Source organism: Peromyscus leucopus, chromosome 11 (assembly GCF_004664715.2).
Source record: "Peromyscus leucopus breed LL Stock chromosome 11, UCI_PerLeu_2.1, whole genome shotgun sequence".
NCBI classification, from domain to species: Eukaryota; Metazoa; Chordata; class Mammalia; order Rodentia; family Cricetidae; genus Peromyscus; species Peromyscus leucopus.
The window spans coordinates 52940405-52959244 of record NC_051072.1 but is presented as its reverse complement, the minus strand read 5'-3'; the positions used below and the strand labels follow the sequence as shown (position 1 = coordinate 52959244).

The following is an 18840-nucleotide window of genomic DNA, read 5'->3' as shown; positions in this document are numbered from 1 at the left end:
ATGCACACAGACACATAAAACAGATAAAAAAAATTAAATTACAACAATTTACAGCAATGTACAGAAAAGAAGCTGACTGTCTTCTGAAGTCAACCATCAGCTAAACCTGGTTTAATTTAGACACACTTTCACCTGTCTGCTCTATAGCTATGCCCCTACTTCATTGGGAATTTTTGCCATGTGTATTTTTGTGCAGGTTTTCCCATGGGCTCGAGTCTGCAGAGACATGTCTCAGGCGGCCAAGTCAGTTTTCATAGCAAGGCGTCTGTGCATGACTTTTTGGCTTCCCCGTTTACCACCTGCTGTGAGAAAGCTTACCTTGGGTAGTCCGATGGCCTCCATAGCTCTTAACCACTGCACGGTGTTATCTGTGTGTCGAAAATGAAGGCCAGATTTCTAATATGACAGGAGAAAGAGAAGAGGAATGTGAGCTCACAGAACAAGAGAGTCATCTGCAATACATATTTCCATTACTAGAGTGCCATTCCATCATGCTTCTCCAAGAACAGTCATTAACACTCATATCAAACAAACCCAGATACAAGAGAAAGATTAGACGTGACATCAGCAACACTCTAGTTATCTGTGATGGGCTACGCTAGTCTCTACAGTTCACATTTTGAAGTAATTCTGAACTTGAATTTTGAACACCACATAATGACTACCATCCACCTCAGGATGTTTTGTGAAACATGTATGCACAAGTTCATGTTCACATGTTGTCAAGATCTTAGTAATTATGACTGAGAAGTCTAGCAATTTCAGGTAAACTAGATGGGATTTTCATTTTAAGTTATAATTATTATTATCTTTGTCTTTTTCTTTTCATTGAGACGACTATGTTGCTCTAGTGAGCCTGAAACTTGATATGTATCCCAGGTTGGCTTTGAACTTGTGGCACATCTCTGGCCTCTGCTTCCTTCCTGAGTGCTAGAATTATAGGCACGCACCACCACGTCCCAGCTCTAAACAGGATTTTTTAGAAAGCTAAATGCGCCCCCCACCCTTCTCAAGGATGTCTATCTCTACAGGAACCCTGGAAGGTAGAAAGAAGAAAGCACAAACCATTCTATAATTCAGGGCTAATTTTAATTTACGTTACTCATTTTAATATTAATCCTGGCCTTGCATAAGAAGTAAATATTCAGCAGAAATGCCATTTGACCTTTTTCTACATAGTAAAAAGTCTTTCTGTGTGCCTCTCATCACAGCACACAGGTTCCAATCAGACTGCCACTTCGCGAAGTTACATCAAGTAATGAGCCACAGAGCCTTAAACTGTCTTGCATTTCTCACCTAATGCATAATAGAATGTTATCTATTTCACATTAATTTGAAATGAGTATGCAAAAAAAAAAACTATAGCAAGCTTTATCATGCAATTAACACCCAGTGGTAGATAATTACATTCAACAAGACTGGCTCTTCCTGCCTTCCCCGAGCTTCCAAAACTGAACAGTTTACTCAATCAGAGGCATTCCCATTGCTGTTACAAATTATAAACATAAGCAATTTAATATTCGACGAGTGCTTAATAAGAGTCACTATTTGTGATTGTACAATGTGTTTCAGGTACTTTATGTAAATTATTTCTAATTTTCCAAATACCTTTCAGCATACTCACTAGTTCTACTTTTAAAGTATAAGGGAAGCCAGATCAAAAAGATAAAATGATTTGTCTAAAGTTCCATAGCTCTAAGAGGGAGTTGGGAGCCATGATGGGGTCTCTGAAACCTTCTGAGTGCCAACACTGCCCTGCCCCAGGGCAGTGAGAGGGAGGGGAGAGAGGGTCTAATTATTGCTTGGTTACTCTTCAGAAGGAAGAAAGCAGGTGTTACAGATAAATTAGATAAAAAAGAGGGAAATCATAGAGTCTAGAGTTCACGGTCAGGCCACAGTGTTTCTTTATAACAGCGTGAATGTTTGCAGAATTCCAGCAGACATTGGACGAGAGCAATCTGTGGCCACAGGAGAACAAGGCAGACACAATCTTTGACTAAGTCTGAGTGGAAACGGAGATGAGGGCCACCAGCACACAACTTCATTAAATGTTTTCCTATCTAACATGGTAAGTGCCTTCGTGGAACACGGCTGGCATGTGATGTATTCTGGTTTGTAAATGACAATCTAGTTCCCATTCAGTCTTCTATCTTCTTTGTAAAAATGACCACGACTCTAAATGGATGCCTCTTCCTGACAACACCCAAAGAAAACCGATCTGCATCTTCCTAAATCCACATTAAAATCACCCAACAGAAGCCCTGATCGGTGTGCTAAGACCCTTCACCCGCTCTCCTCTCTGTGACGTTATGAATGTCCATTTCTTTTCTTGTTCCAATGAGTTAATTAAACGACTTTCGTTAGCTCGAAATTGTGTTCTGGAGTCAACAGTGCTTTGACCTTCAACAATCCCAAATCACGCGATGAAAACCACTATTTCTCTTTAGTGGTCTTGTTAGGTAAGGAATCTCAGACAAACTGCAAATCCCCCTGTGCCTTCCTTTCTCAGCCCTAAGATGCTCTTCTGAGCTGGGGAGACCACAATGGGAACACAGAAAGTCCCTGGTTGCAGAGTCTAGCTGGAAATGCAGAGGGCGCCACTCCAAGCTAGGCTGGTAACTTTCCCTCATCTGTAAGGTCAGCAAAAGGTCTCCACTCCGTACAGAGGGATGGACTGAAAAGGTGGGTACTTCCTTGGAAATCTAACGAATTTCAGATTCTTCATCTCAAACAACCGAGAAGCACTGACTTCAGAACCCTGAGGTCCATGTCCACTTGTTTAAAAACTATGCCTGTGTGTGGGCTGCAGCAGGAACAGTCTCAGTCTATGGACTTGCTTCAATTAGTGTGAAAATTGGGTTTCTAAATGGACTCAAGATAATCTCATCCATTGTAGTTCTTTTTGGAGTCTTTTTAAAATCAGTCCTAAATATTAATATGAGATGAAATAACATGACTATGATCACATTTATCCAAGTCTACCTAATGTGCTTATATTTCATGTGGAACAATATATTCTTTCTTTTAATTTCATATTACAGGTATGTGCTCATTCTCTATTACTGATCTGTTTCACCACAAGCAAATGAAGTTCATCCTGTTTCAATTACATAGATGAGAAATTATGCAAATCTTCTTTGGGTCTAACTTCCTGCCTATTAGAACCACCAGATCTACAAGATAGGTCAGGACTCCAATATTTATCCCACAATGCTAATTTTATAGATGAGGAAGCTGAGGGTACTAATATGTAAGACACTCCAACCATTCATGCTTAACATAACAGACCCGGAGTCAGAAGGCTTTCTGAGGGCCAGCTTGTCACTTACCACAGTCTTTAATCACCTGGTAAGAAAGTTTCAGTGAGAGATTACCTAGATTATCTATCTCCGCTGTATTAGTTTGACCCACGGCCATGTCTGTAGGGGTCTATCTTGATTCAGTTAAAGGATATGGGAAGACTCAGTGCTCTGTGGAAGGCACCCTTCCCTGGGTTTGTGTCCTAGAGAATGGAGAAGGTGAGCTGGCATGGATGTATTCAATTCTTTCTATTCTTGACTGTGAAGTCCTTGACACTTTGACTTCCCTGCTATGATGGACTGTAACCTGGAACTGTGAATGAAAACAAACCCTTCTCTAAGTTGCTTCTTGTTGGGGTAGACTATCACATCAACAGAAGTCATTAAGGTAGAACAGGCTCTTCTCGGCACCCCAATTCCAAGTCCAGACACTGTCCATTCTGCTGCTCACAGTGGCTAAGAGCAAGTGTGGCCCTCAGTGAACGTACGCCAGCTGTTCAGCTGTGTGCCTGTGACTAAACTTTCCTGAGTCTTTTACCAAGTTCCCTCTCAACATGTTCTTCCTGCTCTCCACCCTGACCACGCATGGATGATGTGCAAGTTAACACTGACTGTCAACTGGGCAAGATCTAGAATCCCCAAGGAGACAAAGCTCTGGGCATCTGTGAGTTTCTAGAGTGGGGTTAACTGAGATGGAAAGACCCACCCTAAACATCCCATGGGCTGAGAGGCTTGGACTGAATAAAAAGGAGAAAACAAGCTGAGCTCCACAAAGTTCTCCCTTTCTCCCTCCTTCCTGCAGGAGTGTTTCTGCCATCTTACACTTCTGCCGCCATGAGCCTCTTGCCATGAGGGACCACACCCTCAACTGGGAGCCCAAGGACACCCTTCCTTCAGTTACTTTTTCAAAGGTATTTTGTGGTAGGGACAAGAAAAATAACTAAGACAAACATTTCTCCTCCTTCTTCTTTCTAATCTCAGGGTAAACCTTCCAACGAAGAAGCTCAGCTCCTACCCATTGCCATCTGTCAATACCAACTACCACGTTTTCTGTACGGGCTGGTCACAAGTTACAAATGCACAGTGATAGTCTACCTAGCCATGAGCACCATAACATCAGAATTACTCTGCTATTATCACCTAGAACAGTGCTGGGCACAGGGCAGGTGCTGGGGAGTGTTGGATGGAAATGAACTCTACTCCGTACAGATTGGACATCCCTGATCAGATGTCCTTGTGATCCAAAGGGTTTCAGATTTCAAGGTGGTACAAATGCTGGGATGTTAGTATAGACATTATCAGTTGAGCACCTCTAGTCCAAAAATCCAAATCTAGATGCTCTGATGTCCAAAACCCTTGGAGTATGGCTGGCTCTTAGAGTTTCAGACCTGAGACCATTTCAGACTTCAGATTTTCAAACATGGATATTGACTGCATGTATTTCTCTCATTGCTCACCTTCACCTTCTCTTTCTGTATTAACATTGCTTTCAAATCTTCATACAGCCTAAGACTCTCCTATAGGTGAATCTCAGAAAACCAAGTGATAGGACTCAATTCAGCAGTGAGGGGCAAGAGTTCTGTTTGTACACACACTCCTCAGGTAGCCCTGCAGTAGGTCCTCAGAGGCAGAAGGTCAGACTCTAAGCACCTGGAGCAAGTTCCAAGGTGTAGTAGCTTGAATAAGAAATGACCCCCCCCCCTCACCAACCTAAGACAGAGCGCCTGTGTGGCCTGGGCAGGCGTCTCCATGACGGGTAAGGTGACCTGCTGACGTCCCACGCAAACCAAGTCAGAAGCTCATTTTTTAATAAAAGGGGGACCTGCAGGGCCCTGGCCCCCGTTTTGGGTAACTGTTGCCTTGCTTGCAGACCTTGACCTTGATATCCTCCCTATGCTAATTCCCTGCCAGGTTCCACCCTCCTGAATGTTTAAGGGAAGTTCCTTGTCTGTGTATCCTGAATAATGGGTGTTAACAGCTTGATGCAAGATTGTAAAACAGCAGTAGTGAACTTTTGCCCTCCGGGGTCCTCCCATTGTGCTGTAAGCCTGTATTTAAGACCTCCTACCCCCTTCAAGAAATTACATTTGACATTTAAAATTATATATATAATTGAAAAAAAAGAAATGCGCCCCCCCCACACACATAGGCGTAGGCATTTGAGTACTTGGTCCCCTGTTGAGTATTTGGTGGAGCTGTTGAGGAGGTTTAGACGGTATGGCCTTGCTGAAGGAAGTATGGGACTGGGAATAGGCTTTAAGGGTAAAATGCCTTGCCGTTTCTAGTTTGTTTTCTCGGCTTCATTCCTGGCATTCAAGACATAGGCTCTCAGCTTCCTGTTCATGCTGCCATGCTTAATGCTTGTTGCCATGCTTCTATTCTGGCATTATGGACTCTTTTCTGGAATCATAAGCCAAAATAAACTCTCTTCTATAAGTAGTCTTGGTTATGGTGTTTTTTTTTTTGTTTTTTTTTTTTAATCCACAGCAACAGAATGACAACTAATATAAAAGTTGGTACCTGAGAATGAGCTGTTGCCATGAAGAACCTGACCATGTTTTTTTTTTTTTTTTTTTTTTTGAGGAATATGGAAGGCCTTGGGACTAGACTAGAAAAGAGGACTAATGCTTCTAAAGTAAGGCTTAACAGATTGCCCTAGTAGGAACCTGGAACACAGTGCTGGAAGTGAAGCAGACAGTAGAGGCCTGGCTCAAGAGATTTGAAAGCAAGGCAAGAATTTTAACAGCAACTAGGCTAGAGGCCTATGCTGGCTAGATTTCATGTCAACCCTACACCGGCTAGAGCAATGTTGTAAGAGGGAACCTCAGTTGAGAAAATGATCCCATCGGACTAGTCCACGGGCAACCTTGTTGGGTATTTTCTTGATTGATGATTGTTGTGAAAGGGTTAATCTCACTGTTGATGGTGCTACCCTGGATAGGCTGTGTCCTGGGTGCTACAGTAAAGCAGACTGAGCAAGACACAAAGAGCAAGCCAGTAAGCTGTACTCCTTTGTGACCTCCGTTTCAGTTCCTACCCTCCAGGTTCCTTAAGTTCCTGTCTTGACTGCCTTTGGTGGTGGACTGCGACCTGAGATTTGTAAGCTGGAACAACCCTCTCCTTCCAAAGTTGCTTTTGAAAATGAGGTTTTATCACAGTAATAGAAGCTCTAACTAAGACAAGGTCATTCCTGTGATATTTTGCAAAGAATCTAATTGTGTTCTGCCTGTGTCCTAAGAACTTGTTGCAGGCTAAGTTAAAAAGCAATAGACAAATTTCTTCAACAGAGGCAATTCAAAGGCAAAATAATATTGACTCTGTGGTGTGGTTATTAATCAGTCTTATGAAGGTCTACAATGAGAAGTAACAAGTGGGGCAGGAAGAAATATAAAATGTACAGTCTGAAGTGAAACAGAGCACCAGGAACTAAAACCAAGGCTTGTGCTGAAAGAGATCAGATTCTCACCAGTTAGCAGAGAGGCATGCCCTGTACTGAAATAAAGGGAGGGGTGCTCTCAAGGCAAGGCCACACCTCGCTAAACTTTCAACTTGTCAAACAGCCTAAGGTGCGTTTCTGCTCCTAGACATCAACAGAATAAAAGCTCTGATGCTAATGTGGTTCAGTGGGGGGTGGAGTCCACCCCAGTCTGGCAGCCATACCGGGCAGTGTCAGTCACAGGATGCTGCATCAGAGGCATAGAGGACACAAGAGTGGAGGGGCTGTGGTTTCTCTCTCTGCAGTTTTAGAGAGAGCTACTGAGGGCGGGCAGCATGTGGCAAGGGAGTAGCTGAATGAAGGCCCCGAGAGGTCATTGTATGAAGCTGTAAAAATGGAGCCCAGGGTTATAGTGGAGATCCCAAAATGGTGGAGATGGCAAAGTTGTTGGACATCTGCCAAGGAAAGCTACATGAAGGGAATGGAATCAGCATAAAAGAAAGATACAGGTGTGGGTAGCAAAACTTGAGAAGAGGCTCTACCTAAGCCCTTTGAAATTAAAGTTTGAGACATGGGAAACAGAACTATAGTATCTGGAGTTTGCCCTGTTGGGTTCCAATCTTGCTTTGGTCCAGTATTTCCTCACTATGCCCCCATTCCTCTTTTTTGGAATGACAATGTATATTCTGTGCCACTATATGTTGGAAGGCTATAATTTGCATTTTGATTTTATAGGGGGTGGGTTACAAAGATGAAATTGTCTTGAATCTCAGAAGAGACTTTGAACCAGTGCCTAGTCTGTGGAAGACTATGGGAACTTTTGAAGTTCTAAGTTGCCACGGTCATGGTGTTTTATCACAGAAACAGAAAAGTAACTCATACACAAGGGAAGCACACAGACATGATGAAGGCTTCTGGCTTACTTGAAGCTGGCATATAGTCCTTCATCTATTTCCCAAGCCCTGCCATGGGCCAACTTCTGCACTACTCACTGTGGACTGCACAATGAATACAGAACAATCTTCAAAAAGTTATTTTCTAGTGTGTGTGTGTGTGTGTGTGTGTGTGTGTGTGTGTGTGTGTGTGTGTGTTTGCAGATGTACATGCCATGGCACTTGTATGGAGGTCAGAGGACAATTTTGCGGGAGCCAGTTTTCTCTTTCCGCCATATTTGTTTCAGGGATCAAACTTGGGTCATCAGTTGTATTTGGCAGGAAGTACCTTTACCTACTGAGCCACCTTGCCAGACCCTTTACCGTACACCGTGGAGTGTCCAAGGGAGACAGTAACAGGTACCATACCACATATAGTGTGGCCACATATCCCAGTACAGAGGATGGCGTTGCCTACGAATGGAGTACTCATACCTGGAAGGCTCATATGTAGTACCCAGGACATCTTTCTAACCCTAAATCAGTGAGGCACCAGCATTCTATGCTTGCTGCTGAAAAGACCAAGCAGACGCCATAACAGGCTGCTCAGTCTTCTTTCAGAGATTAGGCCTCAATTTCAGTTTCCTGAGACTTGAGCAAGTAGTTTCTGGAAGGGCCATGAACAAAAGACAGGGTCCTTGTGGTAGCTCCCTTTCTGCACATACTCTGACTGCTCAAGGTTCAGCCAGTTGTTTATTGTCTGGGACCCCTCACCAACTTAGAGCTACGTGCATGGGTCAATGTGAAGGTGTGAGGCCAGCCAGCCTCCATGACAGCTCAAGGACAGAGCCTGGGCCACTGAGTCAGCCCCCACAGCCAGTACGTGCTAGGCCAGCCAGTATCCATGGCAGCTCAAAGACAAAACCTGGGCCTTCTCCGGGCCTGCCTAAATATGGATTACTGTAACCACCCAACTAACCGTAGCCAATTAAAAGTTACTAACATGATTGCCACTTGCATAAACCAATCCTGAGTCTGTTCCTATGCAGTCTGTAGACCCCCAAGCCCCGCTTGCTTTAAAAACCCTGCTACTCCGGGTTTCTCCTGCTCTGCTGCTGCGTCAGATGGACAGAGAGTCCCGAGTTAACTCCTAACAATACAAAGACTCTTTGCTTTTGCATCGGATTCGGTCTCTTGGTAGTCTTTGGGGGACCACCTGGGTACAATGATGTCCAACAAAGAAGATGAAAGCTGTTGTGCCTAACACCGTGTCCTTCAGGAATCAAGGACGTGACCTACCGTGGGGATGCTGTGTCTAACTGGAGGTTGTTTCACAGTGCACCGAGAGCCTGTATTTTCGGAACTCATGGTTCTCCAGGTGGCACACTGAAGCATCACACTCATGTTAGGGGGCATCCCTCATGTTAAACATCCTTATTGTCACCTTACAATTTAGGGATCCTTGAAGAGACCACACAGTGGGCTCTTGCCCCAAAGCACTCAAGAACAGGAAGTTGTATGATTTACTCATGAAGGTTTATCTTTTTGTTACTGTATCAAAGCCAAAAAGACTCTAATGTGAAAGTTTATGATCACATAGAAAACTAAGAATTTTTATCGTGCAAAACCTGCTCTCCAAAAAAAAAAAAGCTGCTCTCCAGAGGTTCCACTGAGCGCATCTACCCCCATATACACCTGTATATACGCAAACACACATACCCCCCCCACACACACACACAAAGGAAGATCAAGTTTCCAAGGAGCTTTGAACCCTTGACTTGCAGAGAACAGGCTATGGCATCTTCTGTGACAGACCACCACACGTTCTAAAGTGGCTCTCGCAGATACATCTGTACACACGAAGGAACCTTCCAGCTTGGTGTCTGCAGCTTCCCCTCCCCCTCTTAGTGGAAAAGCTCAGACACAAAGAAGACAGGCTGGTGGAGTGAACTCCCACTGTCTATCAGCCGGCTTCCACAGTTACACACTCATGGCCAGTTTTACATCATCTACCCTCCCTTTCCCCAGTGATCTTAAAAGAAAATAGCATTTGATATGTAAATATTTCAATCTCTCTGAAAGAACAAGATTTTTTTTTAATATAAGATTGATATTTACTATGATTTTTGTCTCCCTAACCCTACTCCTTTCAAGTTTAAATAAGAGCATTTTCATCCATTGGGGTCATTTCCATCCCTCCACCTCCAAAGGTAACAGTAATATTTATTTTCTGATTCTTCCCAAATCAGTCATGAAAGAATTCTTAAAACTACTTATGTACAAAAAGGTTAGCCTTTTTTGTGTGTGTGTGGTTGTTTTAAACACCAAATAGATAAATGTTCCTATCTGACTTTTCAATATCATTTTGCCCTAAGTGTTCAGGACCACAAGTTCAAAGAATATTTCTTTGATGAAACTTTTTTAACAACGACATTTTATTAGCATATGTTAAAGATGTATACTAAGGCAGTGAGTGGTTCTCAACATATGGGTCAGGACCCCTTTGGAGGGTCAAATGACCTTTTCACTGGTTCTTATATCAGATATCCTGCATATCTGATACTTACATTATAATTCATAATGGTAGCAAAATTACAGTTATGAAGTAGCAATGAAATAATTTTATGGTTGGAGAGTGCCACAACATGACGAACTATATTAAAGGGTCGCAGCATTATGAAGGTTGAGAATCACTGGACTAAGGGATTTCATTATGACATTTTTATAAAATTATATAATGTATTTTTATTATATTCATCCCTATTTCCTTCTCTCCCCTTCCCCCAAATGCTCTCCTCCCTCTTGTCAACCTATTTTCATGTCTTATTTTTGGTCTGTGACCCTATGAGTCTAGAGTTACTACAGGAGCATGGGTGAGGGACTAGTTAAGGTACACGAGCCACTTACCAGTGGTCACACTACTGCAGAAAAGCATCCTCTCCTCTCCCAGCCACCACTGACTATGACTCCCCAGGGAGGAGTTTATTTTGCATATTTTCCTCCTTCAGGAGAGTTGGAGGACCAGTACACTGTGAAGGTGGTAGAAAGGAGGCAGGACAAACTCTCAATTTTATAGTCATCGACACTAATACAAATGACCTCCATGAAGGAATAACAGCGGAAGCTTTGGGAACCCCCAAACAGAGACCTCTCAGCCTTAGCCTGGAAACAGAACACATTCTTTCTTAAAAAACGCTTTCAGCCTCAGGAACTGTTAACAGGCTCCAAAGACCAAGGACACCCCGCCCCCCCAAATCCTTACAGAAACAGTAGGAATGTAAGAGGGCAAGGAAAAGACATGTCAAATCTGCATTTTGCTCGAAGCCAAAACCAGTTAGCTCCCGGGAGGTCGGTTACCTTATAACGTGTCTGTTCCACGTCATAGATCTTCTTCTCCGATACCATTTTTGGGGCAAAGAACTTGGCTAACTTGGCAAGGTAGACTCCATTCCGGAGCCCTTCTTCCAGTTCAGTGGTTGGTGGCAATTCTTCAACTAAGCAGACTTCCATCCATCTGAAAAGATCGGAAAACACTGAAGTGAATCCAGGCAGGTAACACTCCGTAAAAGTGACACACAGTGCTTCGCTGTGTGCTGGAGGCACCACAGGCCTCAAATATCTTTCTGGAAGGGTGGGATTTCCGGGCCGAACAAGGATTCAGGACACGAGGTGAACAAGAGGGTTTAGTTTAGAGGCACAGAGCTCACGAGTATGCCAGAGCTTGTCAATTTCACCTTCGTCTGAACCTTTGCCAATTCCCGTCAGTGCCAGAGGGGGTGGGGAAGGCCAAACCATTTTGTCAGGGTGCAATTAGTCCTGCTGGCATTAACGAAAACTGACTTCAGGCTTATGAGCTGCAGGAGCTGTGCCTTAGGGAGGAGACAGTACCAAAGTACCACACTCAGGGCAGCTGACTCGGTGCAGAGCGGCCCCCAGGAAAGTCAGGACCATGGGAAAGTCAGCAAGTGCCTCAGGTTGCTCAAATACTACACAGAAAACACTAAACATACCCACAGTTTGAAGGAAGATATAGCACCCACTGGGCTCTAAAAACATTTTTTTGAAGATCAGATTAAATCTTAGGGCCCCGTGCCAGTTCTTGAGAAAGCAGAGCACCAAGGTCGTTGCTGGCCTAAGGACGCACGGCGGGCAAGAGGCCAGGCTAGCTCATGTTTCACACTGTGTGCTGAAAATCCTAAGTATGAAGTCAATGCGCCTTCTGTGCCTTCCTGAGTCATACCTGCTAAGACTCACCATTCTCAGCAGAAGAGTCCCGTCCCGTCCCCCCCGTCCCCCCCCCATCACCCAGCCACTGATCCACACACAAATCCAGCTGTTGGTGTGAGCTCTCGACCTTCACAGGCTGGTTCCTGGAGACTATGGACCCAGCAGCCTCAGATCCCCTTAACATGAGGGAGACAGGGAAGCACTAGGCTGTGATCCTAACCCTGACCTGACCCAAACTGCAAATGCTGGAAATATCTGCTCTGCCTGTAGCTCTGAACAGCAGCTTTGAAAAACTCAACAAACTCCCAATAAGTAAGGAGTCATTATTGGCTGGTTATTAGGCACATAGAAAATAGAATATATGAGAAAGGACAAATAAAAACCCTTGTTTGAAGAGCAAAATTTGCAATTCATTGCCTAGCTTAGGCTGATCCCTGTATCATTTCAAAATATGCATATACTCACACATACATACGTAGGGTATATAAGCATATGTGTATATAATTATACACACACTAATTGAGACGACAATGCATTACCAAGGAAAAAGAAGAGAACCGTGTAAAAGAGGCTGTGACTACTGCTACATGGTGGGACACCATAAGGAAGTGTCGGGATGGATAAAGGGCAGCGTGGGGTTATCCATGGAGTAACCAGGATAAACTTAAAGATGGGATAAAGAACTGACTTGGCCTACATAAGCAGGCAGGGAGAACGTGTACAGCTGGGCTTTGGAAGAACCCTAAGCATAAAAGGAACCTGTCTGACTCATGGGGGAAGCTCAGAGAAGCCTCTGGGCCCTTGAGGCTCACAGGGAGGAAGGGGAATGAGACTAGGTACATATATATCTAGCACACTGGTTTCTGGAAGACCTCGAGCAGGAGACACGATGACATCTGTTGCCATAGGCAGCAGGGAGCTCCTGGCAGCTTCACAGAAGAGGCGTGACATGTTGACAGCGGTAATTATAACCAATTAATCTGTATAATAGATGCCTCAGAGACACTGCTGAGAGACTGGGTGAGATGGAGGGAACTGGGAAGGGAAGAACAGCAGGAAACAGTTCCAGGAAAGCATGACACGGCTCGGGAGGGCTTCGGAAAGGGGTCAAAAGGAAGTCCTATATTATCAGCCAGGGAGAGGGGCAGGGCAGGCTCGGCAGCCTCCAACATCTGGCGGGACTCTTCTCTCCTCTGCAAAAGGGCGGGTGACAGACTTCAGTGATAAAGGCTTCTCTGTTCTGATATCTCAGGGGCCTGCGAAACCAGAAGAGCAGGGAAGAGGTAGAAGCAGACGGCAACGATGAGCTTTGCTTTCTACATATCATATGCAAGTGAACAGGAGATGCTTGTTAGATGGACCTTGCTTCATAAACCTGAACCAAGATAATGGACTTGGAAAGAGAAAAGGAAAGGAAGAAAGTACTGAGTTAAAAAAAAGAAAAATCAGTCTATAGTAAGAGCTACTGTACAAGACCAAGAATGGCAGTCAAGTTAGCTTTCCATCACTATAAAAAAACCAAACAAGCTGGGCAGTGGTGGCGCACGCTTTTAATCCCAGCACTCGGGAGGCAGAGGCAGGCAGATCTCTGTGAGTTCGAGGCCAGCCTGGGCTACCAAGTGAGTTCCAGGAAAAGACGCAAAGCTACACAGAGAAACCCTGTCTCGAAAAACAAAAACAAACAAACAAACAAAAAAAACCACCTTGTGTAAATTGCTTATGAAGAGAAAATGTCTGATCCTGTGGTGAAGCTGAGACAGAAGGTGGGCTATACAATAAGAAGAAAGAAAAGATTTAATCTGGTCCAATTTTGGAGATTTCAGTCCAAGGCTGGGTAGACCTGACCCAGGGAGGGGGGTGGACTTTTTATAGGGGTACCAGATAGCCATGTCAGAGAGCGTATGACAAAACAAACTGCTTAACTCATGCAGAGGAAACACAACAGAGATCAAGGGGCTACTGTCCCACCATGCCATCCCCAACTCACAACACGGCTTTTCCTAATACAGGTGTAGAGCACTTCCCAATGCGCCCACTCTGGGGACTGAGCCTTTCATGCATGGACCTCTGTGGGACATTCTGCATCAAACTACAGCGTCAAGTTTCTAACTTAGATAAACTAATTAGGGCATCAAGTTATTTCACAACAAAATACACTCTGTTTTCAACCAATTATGTTTTCAAATAATTATCCTGAAAAATAACTGTTTTTCATATAGCAATCCATAAGTGCTTTGTAACAACTTGGTAATTGGGGTGCAGAGGGGGTACAGTATATTGACAGCTGGTAGGTGGAATACAGGGAGATATGTTGACAGTTTGGAGCAAAGGGGCAGTATTCTAAAATAAAACCAACACTAAGTATAATATTTTAGATTTGAGCTTGCTTAAAAAAGGGAGATAATTGCACTTGTTTTGTCTGTTATTATATGCATGCAGTTGCCTTAAAATACTTACAATATAAAAAACTTAGGTTAGCTACAGCCTTTCAAAATCTAGACATGGCAGGCTGGGAATGTGGCTCAGTTGGTAGAGTGTCTACCTGACTTGAACACAGCCCTGGGCTTGATCTGCAGCACTGTGCAAATGGGTAGGATGGTTAACGCCTGTCACCGCAGCCTTTGGGAGGTGAAGGCAGGAAGATCAGAAGTTCAAAGTCATCCTTGGCTACATAGAGAATTCAGTGTAAAGCGTGGGATACATCAGAATCTGCTCCAAAACAGACACACACACACACACACACACACACACACACACACACAGACAGACAGACAGACAGACAGAGGGGGGCGCTAATGCTCATAGCATAGAGGCAGGGGTAGTTTATCTCTTTCTTTACAGTCCTTCTACACCAAGCAACCTGTTCACACAACCAACATATGCTTACTTACTGACAATTTCTCTCTGCCCTGCCAAGCATCACATTACCCTGGAGTAAAAAGTTAAAAGTAAAGTGTTGTTTGGATCCTGGATTTCATGCTTCATAAGGAATACTACCCAGTCATCATGTCCAGTCTGGAAAGAAGAGCTGGGGTCACCACTGGTAGATGAGTCTTGGCATTTGTCTTGGATCCTGACAATGTTCTGAGAAATCTTAGCTTTTTTTGAAGCTCCTTAGACCCCAAGGACACACCTAGTTGGAATGTGAAGCAATTCGATAAAGTGGCCAAGGACTTCTGCTAGTGTGTCTCCTTCTTTGAACTCCCCCTAACTCACCAACAGAAGAATGCACCCTACAGTCCAGGCTCACAGCTTGTTAACATCAGTTAACAAGACGTTCTCAGCTTCTTCCACAGCAGAAGTCGTGAGTGTCATGGTTTGGAAACACTGGGTGTTATACTCCCAGCGAAGCTCAGAAGGCTACATCACTGTTGGAGTGAACAGGTTCCTGCAGGTTCATCTGCTTGCTCAGTCTCCATTTGTCACACTTGGTAACAGGCATGGTAGATGGCCCAGGCTACATCTTGAGGGAGCAAATGGGACAAGACAGAGGCTGGCTATGTGAAGCTGAGAGACTATCTGAAAGGAGAGCCCAATAGGAACTGCCACAAACCTACACAGCATCTCATAGCTTTTCTGTCAGGATGCAGCTTGAAAACAGCCACCAGTCATATATGACCAATCTACATGAGACCCTTCTTCTGGGACAAGAGGCAGGCTTTGCTGACAGAATCACTAGTCAGACTGGGTACCTGATAGCAATCTAAAAGTATTAAAAAACCCATGATGAAGTAGGAACTGGGATGTGTACATTTCTAAAGAGTGCATGCCATCTTGGGGTAAATATCCTTGAGATCCATCTCCTTAAAGCATGTGGATGAGAACATCATGCACAGACACCTGTAGTGGGTGGCTGTTCCAGCTTTGCCCCGGAAGTACTATCCCCATTGAGGCTTCCGGTAACTGTCACTCCTGAGAGGCAAGGCTGAGAGAGGACCCCTGAAGACCCGAGATCCGGATGTGCTGGCTGGCTCTCTTGGTTCCTGGATCCTGGACGCTGGAGGTAGACCGAGCAGAGTTCTCCAGAGAACACCGCCGGACTGTGCCACACCTTTCCTGGACTCTGTAGCCTACCCCTTTACTTGGAAGCTACCCCACAAAATAAACCTCCCTTTTAACGACGTGGAGTTGCCTTAATACTTCCACCAATAGACACCATATTGTTCAACCCAAAGGCTAGCTGACAGCTATTAGTTCCCGCCCAGGGTCTATATCCCAGCCCACTGTAAAGGGTAGGGCTGAGATGTGACATACAAGGCGGGCAAATGATGGGTACCACTCTAGGCCTGGCTCATACAACCCTTTCATGGAAGTTTTATTATTTTTTTTAAATAAAATGTTTTAATTCCTTGAGAATTTTATACATGTATACAATGTATTTTGATCACATTCACCCTTCACTTCTTACCCTAACTTCCTGGATCCACCCCTTGCTTTCCCTACCCTCTCTCAACTTTCTTTGCTGAGTAATTCCATTGTTGGACCTATCACATTTTATCTATGTACTCTTGTACAATAGCTCTCATGCTCTCATCTTTCTGTGTTTGGGCCATTGTGAGTTAATACTGCTACAAAGTATTACTAAACAGGTTTTCATCAGGACACATGGTCTCATTTTTCTTGTGTAACTACCCAAGGAGAATTGCTAGGTCATATGGTATGATGGCTAATCTCGATTGACAGCTTGATAGGGTTAAGAATCCCCATAGGAAGACATCTCTGAGCATGTTTATGAGGGATTAACTAGATCAGGTTAACAGAGGTAGGAAACCCCACCCAGCCCATTCCATGGGCTGCAGTCTCAGACTGAATAAAAAGGGAGAAATAGTGAGATAGAAGCATTCCCTGCTTCCTGATCGTGACACGATGTGTCCAGCCACCTCCTACTTCTGCTACCATAGCTCCCCTGCCATGATACACCATATCTCCTGGAACTTTGAGCCCCAACAAACCCTTCCTTACAGCCCTTTTCTCATAGCAACGAGACAAGTAACTACTGTATACGGTGGCTCTATGTTTATCTTTGAGGGCCTTATGCCTGTTTTCCAAAGTAGTTATATATGGTGACAGGAGAGGCTATGATTCTCTTGGATGTGGATATAGTTATCTCAGCATCATATGTTAAAATGATTCCTTCTGTCGAATTGTCTTGCTACCTTCTGGACAGATCAATTGTCTGTAAGAGCAGTGTCTGTTTCTAAATCCTCAGTTCATCTGCAATGATCTATCATGTCTGTGGTTTATGTATGGATAGTACACAAAGCTGGTGAACAATCAATTTGCCAAGACTTCCTGTGCTATCGAGAAGTGGTATCGAATTTGGCTCAGAAACCTACAGGGTTGAAACTAGAGCTGGCCCACCCCCTTTCCGCTGCCTCTGACTTCCCTGTGCTTTCCTGATCTTTCTATTGATTACCTTTACCAGACCAAAGCAGTAATGTGTGAACATCTCATCTCAAAACACAGGTTGAAGCCAGGCATGGTAGTGTATGCCTTTAATCCCAGCACTCAGGAAGGGAGGCAGAGGCGGGAGGATCTCTATAGTGAGTTTTAGGGCAGCCAGGGCTATAGAGTGAGACCCTGTCTTTTAAAAAACAACAACAAAAACTAAAACCAAAACCAAAAACAACCACCACAAAGCGTACAGGTTGAAGCTACTTCTTAGGAACACCGTAGGGCTACTCTACTCGGGATTACCCTGCTTCAAGCTGGGAGACCACACAGCACTGCCTGTGTTTGCTGCCCCACAGGGGAGCCCCAGTTACTTCCTAGCACAGAGGAGCAAGAAAGAGGGCAGTAAGAGGACCTGGCTGTCACCCTCTTAGAGGCTTTGGGGTTAGCCTTGTTGCTGGAAGCAGCTCCAGGTGCTCATACGTAGCCATTACACATTGTAGGTGAGCGCAGAGGAAGGTTCCAGAAGACTGGGGTGGGGCAAGTCAGGAGATGAGGAGAGAAAAAGAAGAGGTTTTCCAACTTTGGGTTAAGATCAAGAGACAGAAAAACAAAACAAAACAAACAAACAAAAACCCCAAACCTATCATTTTGTCTTGCAAGAGACAAGAAACAAAGAAATAGAACAAACAAAAAGCAGCTTACTAAAATCCAGGGGCAAAGAGTCCCTTCTTCTGCATTGTGCATTGCCTTGAGCAGTACAGAAGTGGCTGAGACATTTGCTATGGTCTCTACTCAGGAAATCAGAGACCTATAAATCTTGGTCTCTCTCATGCAGTAGCGGACGAAATAAATGTCCCTACGGTAGAACTGCTGGCCAAGAACAGAAAATGTCTTTTTTTTCCCCCTGCAAAAAAAAAAACCCCTGCCTGCTTCATGAGGTACCTTTTTTTTCCATGAACTTTCAAGTGTCTCAAGACTATTTCTCTCCCTATTATTTAGAAGAAGCAGAAAAAGCAGCATGTGGAACATTTTTCTTTAGAAAGAACATAAAAAGCTCTCTTCTTTGCTGTTCTATGTAAAATAATTGGTCACTCTTTACCTTTTGTGCCCACGGGAAGCAAAAACATCAAAAATACAAAATTAAGGTTCCATGGAAAACCTTTCCATCAGCAGCTGGTCAATGTAAACTTGTCTCCACAATTCTGTCAGCGTTATTAGCTCAGAGGAATGTGGGTGTAAGAAAACAGCTGAACTCAGGGGGCATCCATGGGTCACCTTTCTACTCTCTTAAAAACTTGCTTGCTTCATTATAAGAAAGTGACATAAATCCAGTTATTTTCTTTGAAACATAGGTACACAAATGCCATGAAAAGAATCAACAAGGTTGCTGTGGTGGACATACCCGCAAACCCAGTACTCTCAAGGCTGAGGCAGGAGGATCTCGAGTTTGAGTCCAAGCTGGTCTACATAGCGAACTCATATTTAAATTAAAAAAAAAAGAATAAATACATGACTCTAATATCTATGAGGAATAGACTAGACTTTAGGGAAGTGATTTAGCAGAATCTGCTGAGTTTGACAAACATTTCCCAACAATGTTCCATGGAGCACT

The 18840-nt window shown here is 44.0% G+C and overlaps 1 protein-coding gene across 3 annotated transcripts in view; it reads right to left on the bottom strand.

The window, feature by feature from the left end:
* The window catches only part of Iqgap2 (IQ motif containing GTPase activating protein 2), a 279551-nt gene that overhangs the window by 134365 nt on the left and 126346 nt on the right, over positions 1–18840 (bottom strand). For all 3 annotated transcript variants that reach the window (XM_028871671.2, XM_028871670.2, XM_037209490.1), the window contains 2 exons: positions 10965–11121; positions 319–396 (listed from right to left, as the gene is read on the bottom strand). In XM_028871671.2, the coding sequence (XP_028727504.1) occupies positions 319–396; positions 10965–11121 (235 nt within the window). The remainder of the gene's footprint in view (positions 1–318; positions 397–10964; positions 11122–18840) is intronic.